At 34.8% G+C, this 10,043-nt stretch overlaps 1 protein-coding gene across 2 annotated transcripts in view; it reads left to right on the forward strand.

Annotated features, from left to right (window-relative positions):
* The window catches only part of LOC144977433 (protocadherin-1-like), a 150,785-nt gene extending 141,132 nt beyond the window's left edge, over positions 1-9,653 (forward strand). For both annotated transcript variants that reach the window (XM_078922646.1, XM_078922647.1), the window contains exon 8: positions 8,085-9,653. In XM_078922646.1, the coding sequence (XP_078778772.1) occupies positions 8,085-9,238 (1,154 nt within the window). In that variant the 3' untranslated portion in view covers positions 9,239-9,653. The remainder of the gene's footprint in view (positions 1-8,084) is intronic.
* The last annotated feature ends 390 nt before the right edge of the window (positions 9,654-10,043 follow it).

Below are 10,043 nucleotides of genomic sequence, written 5' to 3' on the forward strand. Positions count from 1 at the left end.
CGATATTGCAATTTTTTTTTCAACAGGGACAACTCTTATATTGTACGGTGAGTAAAGACCTTTCCAAGGACTCAACTATGCGCCGAGCGAGGCTCGAACCCGGGACTTTCCGATCCGAAGAAAGCTAGTGTCATACGATTAGACCACGTTGTCGCACGTTTACTAATAATATGAGTTTGATATTAACGTTATTGGCATTTGCTGCGTTGCCTGTCCAATTATCCAATTATTTAATGCAAACACCATCGAAACGATTAAGGGGGGGGGGGGGGGGGGGGGGCTCTATTATGAGAGTGTTGTTTTGAAATATCTATGTTTGTTGTTTCAATTATAGAGGGTATCTGTTTGACGCTTGAATTAGTCACACTTGATATTTGAATGAATGAAGTAAGACGGAAACACATACACAAACATACACACATACATACACTCACATACATACACTCACATACATACACTCATATATACACTCACATACACACACATTCATACACACACATACATACACACACAAATGCACACACATATACTCACATAGACACACATGCATACACACACATACACATACATGATATTGAAAGAAAGAAAGAAAGAGAGAGAGAGTGTGTGTGTGTGAGAGAGAGAGAGTGAGAGAGAGAGAGAGAGAGAGAGAGAGAGAGAGAGAATGAGGGATGGGGACAGAGAAGGAGAGGGAATGAGAGGGACAGAGAGAAAAGAAAAAAAGAGAAAGATATACATATAAAGAACAAGAGAGAGAGAGATAGAGAGAGAGAGAGAAGAGAGAGATAAGAGAGAGAGATAAAAGAGAGAAATAAGAGAGAGAGATAAGAGAGAGAGAAAGAGAGAGATAAAAGAGAGAGATAAGAGAGAGAGAAAGAGAGAGAGAAAGAGAGAGATAAGAGAGAGAGAGAAAGCGAGAGAGAGAAAGAGAGAGATAAAAGAGAGGGAGAAAGAGAGAGATAAGAGAGAGAGAGAAATAGAGATATAAGAGAGATATTGACAAAGAGAGAGATAAAAGAGAGAGAGAAGATTTATATAATATATATATATATATATATATATATATATATATATATATAATAAATAAATTTATGAATGAAACACAAAATCTCTCATTCATCTTTAATGTTTAGTATTTTTATCGTGGTTTCTTGACGAAGGGGAACCCCGAAACGTCCCCATTGTAATCTGTCTTACTTCGTTACTTAAATCGAAGCTTCCACATTCACGTTGGCTATATTGTTCCTCATGCATACTGCTTACATACATTTTGCTTTCTTTTCTGCTTTTTATTCAAAGATATTATTATAATATATTTTGTTGTTGTTCGTTTTGTACCTGTTCGATTACAGTTAGTTAAGCTCCACGCAAAAGAAAGTCACATCATTGCTATACTTTGGAAAAAACACATAATTAAAAATTTGGCCAGAAAACTCGTCCTTCAAATATCGATCGATTTAAATGACCCTCGTCTTGGCAAAAACTCTCAAACCCGGGTCTTCGCCGAAGTCCCGGGTTTGAGAGTTTTTGCCAAGACGAGGGTCATTTAAATCGATCGATATTTGAAGGACGAGTTTTCTGGCCAAATTTTTAAATATGTGTTTTTCCAGAGTGAGTACGGCAGATCAGGGGTAATCGATATTTTGTATATTATAAAACGTACTAGAATTTTAATCTACTTTAGTCTGTTGAGTTCACGTCTCGCTGTCAAGAGCCAGGAAGATCTCATTAGAGTCGTACTCTTAAAAAACACGTATCTAAAATTTTGGCCAGAAAACTCGTCCTTCAACCATCTACATATTAAAACTACTCTCATCGAGGCAAAAACGTTCAAACTTGAGACTTCCACGGAAGTCCCAGTTTTGAGAGTATTTTAGCAGGATGAGGTGTCATTTTAATAGGTCGATATTTGAAGGACGAATTTTCTGGCCAAAATTTATAAAATATTGCATTTTTTTAAAAAAAGGGCTTGACAGATTAGTAATTTCAAGGGGCAAAAGGGAAAATGGGAAAAGGGAAAATAGAATAGGGGGGGGGGGGGGGGGAGAGAGAGAGAGAGGGGGAGATGGAAATAAAGATTAATTTCAGGTTCAAAATAGACTACCATGATCAATGTCTCTACAAAGTGCATAAAACCACGTCTTGATCTTCTAGGAATTGTTTTCCCAACGCTCAAGGGTTTAAAACGTACGATCGGAATGACATGCCGGGATTAAATAGTCTGGATTATAAACATTGACTGAATGAATTGGAAATGAGGGATGTCAAGAGTCTTATTATTATTATTATTATTATTATTATTATTATTATTATTATTATTATTATTATTATTATTATTATTATTATTATTATTATTATTATTATTATTATTATTATTATTTTTATTATATTATTATTATTATATTATATTATTATTATTATTATTATTATTATTATTATTATTATTATTATATTATTATTATTATTATATTATTATTATTTATTATTATTATTATTATTATTATTATTATTATTATTATTATTGATTATGATTATATTATTATTATTATTATTATTATTATTATTATTAGATTATTATTATTATTATTATTAGTAGTAGTAGTAGTAGTAGTAGTAGTAGTAGTAGTATTATTATTATTATTATTATTATTATTATTATTATTATTTCTTAAGAACTAGGTTTAATACTTACCGTATTGGGCGGGTTTAATCATTATGTATCACCATTATAGGATTTTTAAAAAAAACCAAACTTTTTGTGTAATAAATACATTTTCTGTATTGGTACCTATTTTGAGATCTTTGTGTATTGATCGTTTTTTTGTGTGGGTTTTTTTTTTTTTCGGTAACAGTTCCAAAACAACCACATTCACACCGATTCATAATATGATTTAAAAATAATTATTTCCCTTTCGCCACGGCATCATAAGATATCGTCGCCAAGGCATTCCACGAAGGAATATAGATAACTCATCAAACAAGATGTCTGATGTCAACAGGAATCACTCATGTTGTCCAATTTAGCAAATTGGGGATTAATAATCTTGCTCAAGGGGAAAAAAACGAAATTGCCTGAAGCGGGGCTCGAACCCGGGACCTTCCGGGTCACAGTGCAATTCCTTAACTACTCGGCCACTTTAGAAATAATGAAGAATAGTAGGTAAAGCTCTCTGTGTGTCTTACTTCGTTACTTAAATCGAAGCTTCCATTTCAGTGGACTATATTTAATATTGTTCTCCATACTGCTTACATACATTTTGCTTTCTTTTCTGATTTTCATTCAAAGATAATATAGAATAGAATAGAAGGTATCGACGTCGCTTGATTAGGCCACTGGCCTGTCGCCGAGTCTTTCCAGTCACTGAATGTCTTGTTCACAACTGATCTAATGCATTTCCCTACCTGATCTTGTGATCAGGGGCTAGCCTATACTGCACTTTCTCTACTGATCTTTTGATCATAGCTATTTTGGGTGGGAGGCACTTCTACACTATGCATATAACTTTCCATCACAGCATCTAGTCTATTCTTGAAAGCATTGCCCCCCCCCCCCCCCTCCATAATATGATAAAGGAGACAATTAAATCTGATAGAACATCGCTGCAAGACTTGGATCACACGTATTGTTTGTCGTATTTCATTCATTCAAGGTGATATTATATTTAAAAATATTTTAAATATCTGAGTAGGTACTTATTTTAGAGCTGGAAGCCCTAAACAGGAGTAATTATTCTTTTGTGTATTGACCGCGTTTTGTTTTGTTTTTTTTAAATTTCTATTTGTTTTTTTTTTTTTTTTTTGAGTTACACAATAGACTAGGACGTGTAAATAGACGAGAGAGGGAGTACGTGGGAAGAAAAGTATTGGACTTGCAAATAGCGGGAAAGAGGAAAAAGGGACGCCCAAAGACTATTGATGGTGAGATAAGGTAAAGGATGATATGAAAGAACTGGGCCTGGAGGAAGATGATGCGCTGAATCGAGATGCATGGAGATGTGGCATTCGTTATGGCAACCCTGCAAATTGCGAGATATGCTGTGTTGAAAGAAGAAGAAGATTATTAAGAACTAGGTTTAATAATTACTGTATTGTGCGGTTTTAATCTTTATGTATCACAATTTTAGGATTAAAAAAAAAAAAATTTGTGGAAAAAATACATTATCTGTATTTATTTTTGTGTATTGGCCCATTTTTATTATTGTAAGATAATTTAGATGTTGGTTATTCAAAATATGATAAAGGAGACAATTAAATCAGATAAAATATCGCTGCAGGACTTGAACCACAGATTTTTTTTCGGTGTATTTAACTCTCTACTTACCATACATTTTCAGGATTTTCCACAAAACTTCAATTCCAACTAACATAAGAATATATTTTTTATCACTCAAACACAATAGCAGTAAGTTCTTGCCATGCATAATTTCTTTAGCAAATCATGCTCTAATACAATACACTGTTCAGTTTCTTTAAATTTTATTATGTACAAGAGAAATTTGAATAAGAACAATGCTGATTGTATCGTAACGGATGTGACGATTTCCCTTTAGTTGGTAAGGCGGGGGTGAATTCATTCAAGACCACTGTCCTCTATTGATATATTTAAAATATTTTTATTATCTGAGTAGGTACTTATTCTAGAGGTAGAAGCCCTAAAGGGAGGTAATTATTCTTTTGTGTATTGGCCGTGTTAAAATAAACCAGCTGCATTGAGATTCACACCGAGATTTTGGTGTTGATAATAATTGATGATATACAATAAAGGAAACAATTAATTCAGATGAAACATTCCCGCAGGACGTGACCCACGCCTTTAGGTTAAATTAAATCAGTTCTTATACTTATACACGTAAGAGACAACAAGGGGTGGAGAGGGAGTGGAAAAGAGACCATCTATTGTCAAAAAGGCCGTATTGGATAAAATGTGGGCTAATTTCATAATGCTCTGTCTGAATCGTTAATTTATTGAGCTCTGCCAGACTTACAGGACATCCATCATATATATATATATATATATATATATATATATATATATATATATATATATACACACACACATTTTAAGTATAATTATGATTATTTAACTTCTACAACATTGTTTCAAGGGTTAGCTCTCATCAGGATAATACTTGAAATGTTTACAAATATCTCCTTTTAACAAAAAGTTGAGCTCTATTATTTCACGGTTTTTGTTTTTATAATTTACATATATATATATATATATATATATATATATATATATATATATATATATATATATATATATATGCATGTGTGTTTGTGTGTGTGTGTGTGTGTGTGTGTGTGTGCGGCAATGTGGAAGAGTGTTATGAGATTCGAGAAAGAGAGAGTGAATGGGAGAGAGAATAGAAGAAAGAAAGAAAGAGTGATAGATAGAGAGCGAGAGAAGAGAGAAAGTGAGAGAGAGAGAGAGAGGGAGAGAAAGAAAGAAAGAAAGAGAGAGAGAGAGAGAGAGAGAGAGAGAGAGAGAGAGAGAGAGAGAGAGAGAACATCAATTTAGAAAAATCCAAATAAAAATGTCCGTTTTTCTTCTTTTTTTTTTTTTTTTTTGAAGACCTTTTCAAGCAATAAATAGATCTCAATCCCAGAAAATGCCACCATAATACCGTCTGTTTATTCAAACGTCTTTAAACTAGTTAAATGTCATTCTCGAGGAGAAAAAAAAACCACAAATTAAAAATTTGGCCAGAAAACTCGTCCTTCCAAAATCGATCTATTTAAACGACCCTTATCTTAGCAAAATACTCTTAAGTCCGGTTCTTCCTTGCAGAATAACGCGAGATCCCAGGTTTGAGAGTTTTTTTTTGCCAAGATGAGGGTCATTTAAATCGATTAATATTTGAAGGACGAGTTTTCTGGCCAAATTTTTAAAAGTACATGTTGTATTTTTTCCGGAGTACGGCATTTATCAGGTTAACAAAACACGCAATAATTATTTCACATTTTAAAGATAATCTGTGTCTTTCAACGAGGAGAATTATAAATATCGGTTAGGCAATAGAAAATACAATTCAAACGGTTATTTTTCGTTCTTAAGTGGTATTAATAAGACATCTCATTAAAATTTCCCAGACTTGTCTGTTCAACCATAATAACAAAATACACGTTATTTTAGTCTGGTCAGATAAAATTGCTTCAAAATTCGATAGATTTACTTCTCTCTCCTTACCGATCATTTTCACTATTTTCCCAAAAATGGCAGGCTTACCCAGCAGAAAAAAATGTATTTTTAAAACTCAAACAAGATTTCTAAAAAACAACTTTACGTTATTATTATTTAAACAAAGACCATTCTTCAAAGTTTGTGATGTACAAAATAAATCTGAATAAAAACATTCAAAACTATTGTGTCGTAACAAATGTGCCGATTTTGCTGTAGGTGATATGGAGAGGGTTAAAACGCACAGAAACTTGTCAATATTGACTGATTTAAAAGTATCAAACCATACACAAAATCTTGGGTTCGAGTCTTGTCCACAAGTTGCACTAGTTTGGGCTTGTTTTCATCGAATTTATAATATTGGAAAATAGATTATTCGTAGCAAAAATACTATCTCTCAGATTATTGGGGATTTTTTGACACGACATTGATGAATACAATCAATTTAGTTTTTTTTTAAAAGACACTTAACTAGATAATTTCTACAACGTAATATTTTGTAAACAAGCGGAAAAATCTTTCAGTTGAGCATTTATATAGCGCAATATCCACTAAACGTGGTCAAATCGCTTCACAAAGGGTCCCTGGTCAACAACAACAAAACTTAAAACATGTAGAACGTGACATGGCGCATGTTAGAAGATATTACAATTCTTTTTAGGACAAAGACAACGCTGTTAACGGCTAGGTACTCATTTTACACCTGAGTATAGTAAAGAGAATGTGAGTAAAGAGCCTTTTTCCAAGGACTCAACTATGCGCCGAAGGAGGCTCGAACCCAGGACATTCCGACCCGAAAGCGAGTGTCACACCACAAGACCACATAGCCACACGAAGGGCCCCTTACCAACAGCTGCAAACCTGCTTACGACTACGAAAAAATTGTGAATTACGAAATTTTGGCTCCAATTTCCGAACTTCATAAGCATCTCTAAGTCATTAACACTTATGGAAAATAAAAGTCGATGCCAGAGCACAGAGTTTAAAGACTTTTAAAGCGTTATTTCATCGTTGTGAGGGTAAATTATTGATCTGTAAAGTTAGCTATAGCTACTTCCATTTTTATCACTTAACTCGCTCAACCCTAACCGACTATATTCGTAGTTTACCCGGAGTTGCTTTTACCCCATGCGAATGTATTACATTTTCCTGTGACAAATTAGAGGGAAGTATCAAAGCTAACGTTTTTAGTTTTTACATGTTAATGGTAGTTGAATAAAACTATCTATGTACATGCTCATTTTTAATCCTTTTTTTTAATTTTGAAAAGTACAACATCTTTTGGATTGAGGGAGGTAAAACTACGATTTTTGTACATTTTCAAGTTGGCAGATCTGCAACAGTCACAATCCAATGAGCCCCAACCCCACCCTGTAATATAAATGCATCTATACCTCTTACCCTCTTTATCAATATGTATTAACCTAGTTGTTTCTTTTCAGTTTTTTTTATCGTTGTGTTTTTGTTGTTCTAATTTCATGTTCATTTATTCCCTATTGATTGTTGGATGGGTGGTAGCCTCAGACGTACAACCATTCTTTCCAACTTACATTGGCGGCTATATTGTCTAGAGGTAAGACACTCGCTTTCGGCTCGGAAGGTCCTGGATTCCAGCCTCGCTCGGCGCATGGTTGAGTCCTTGGAAAAAGGCTCTTTACTCACATTTTCTCACCGTACACAAGTGTAAAATGATTCCCTGGCCTTAACAGCGTTGTATCTGTCGTAAAAAAGTGTAATATCGCCTAACATACGTCAAGTCTCGTTCTACATGTTACATGTTGCCGTTGAAGGGACCTCTTGTAAAGTGCTTTGAGCACATTAAGTGGATATTGCGCTATACAAAAGCTAAAATTTTTGTTTGTTTTTTTTGTTTACATTTTTCTTTCCTCTCTTCCTCTCCCAGATGACTCGGGCTACCCAACGTCACCGGGTCACGTGACTGTCCGTGGAGGCACGACTCCAAGAGGCGGGGGCACCTACACCGGGTCCGCCTTCGACCGCCCACCTTTACTCATGACATTCCAGGGCAGCAAGAGCGGAAGCACCGGAAGTAGCAGCAGTGCGCATGACTCGCCCTCCAATCCGAGCATCAGCAACTCGACGACACTTCCGTCTAGACGAGATTTTTCCTACGTAGTCAACAAAGAAAGACCAGGTTACGGTGACCCCAAGAAAGACGACAACGTCTTTGTCCACAAAACCGATCCGCTCGACTCCGGAGTCAGCTCTGAAACATTCCTCAAGCAAAAAATAAATCCCGGTAACACCGCACCAAAAAGCATCAGAGACTTTGACAGAAGTATAAACAGCATAAAGGAGCAGATCAACGCTTTCCTGAAACCAAAGGAGAGTAGCTCTAATTTGAGCAACCCTAAACCAATTGTCAAGGAGACCAGAATTTGTTCGGAGCCTTTTACCAAAACTTCTCTGTACTCCAATATAAAACCGTCTATAAACTCGTCGTTCACGCCAAGAGGTGTGCAAGAAACGGGCATTCCGTCGGCTTCTATGTACGCTACACAAAACGGTGGAAGCCCATCTTATCACCGTAGCAACAAACCTCTAATTCTTGGAGGAGGAGAAGGAGTTGGAAATGCCATAGGGTCAAATCCAGAACATTCTAAAATTTATAAGCACGGTTCTAATAATATGTCATCGTCACCTCTATATAAATCTGACTCCAACGACACGACGAATAACTTCAACGGTAATGCTAATAATGTACCTATGACACCGAGCACCTCGATCATCAACAAACTCAACAGTTGTCCTCAGCTTTTCAAAGACTCGCCTTCAAAGTCCTCATTACATTCTCTGTCCTCGTCTCACCACCACCCGTCCTCAACGAATAACCCCGTCGTCATCGGCAAAAGCAAGTCGAGGTCGTTTCATAATCGGGAATCCCCGTTGATATTTCCGCCGAGGTCCCCGCTCGATTTAATGAACGAGAGCCTCGAAACTCAAGACGACGGAAATACAACCACTACTTCCGGTAGTTATACGATTGATCACGATGACCTGAATTTAGATTTGCCGAGCACGGATGTATATGTTTGAGGAGGTCACCATTTTGATTCTCCTGTTTTAATTCATGCCACTTGAAAATATTTTGGAAACATAAGATTGGTCGCTACATTCGGATCGAGGAAAATAGGAAATTCAGCTCATTTTAAAAAAATGGTTTATGTTAAAATGCAGAATAAAAGCCACATTGAGGCTATTTTGTGATACCAAAAGACCTTCGTAATATCATTGCTAACACTCACTTTTTGTGCCTGCATCGCTCTATAATATTATAATGATGATATCGTACGATATTCTGATCGACTGGATTATCTCCCTTACTTTGGAAGGTGTTTATTATTATTATTATTATTATTATTATTATTATTATTATTATTATTATTATTATTATTATTATTATTATTATTTCGTTGTGCATTGCATACTAATTCGAAGGAGCTTCACAAGTTGTGTTATGGTCATAAGATGTTTTGCTTATTATTATTATTATTATTATTATTATTATTATTATTATTATTATTATTATTATTATTATTATTATTATTATTATTATTATTATATTATCCTACCAATGTATCAACAAAATCCTAACATTGATTTTTTTCATTTTTTATTTCAATAATTGAATGAATACAACAATCTACTAAGAAAACGCTTATAATTTTGATTTTTAAACGTGAGATTCCAAACCTAGACAGAGTTTAGTTGATGGTAAATAAAGAAATTATCTTTATTTTTTTTTATTATTCGTGACAAGTTTTAATAAATTATGTGTCCCACCATCTCAGGCTGGTCGACTGTCGGGGCGAAGCAGATACTACGGGGGATTAATAGGTGA

The sequence above is a fragment of the Berghia stephanieae genome, chromosome 7, assembly GCF_034508935.2.
Source record: "Berghia stephanieae isolate SIO BIC M18660-M18661 chromosome 7, UCSD_Bste_1.3, whole genome shotgun sequence".
Classification (NCBI taxonomy): domain Eukaryota; kingdom Metazoa; phylum Mollusca; class Gastropoda; order Nudibranchia; family Aeolidiidae; genus Berghia; species Berghia stephanieae.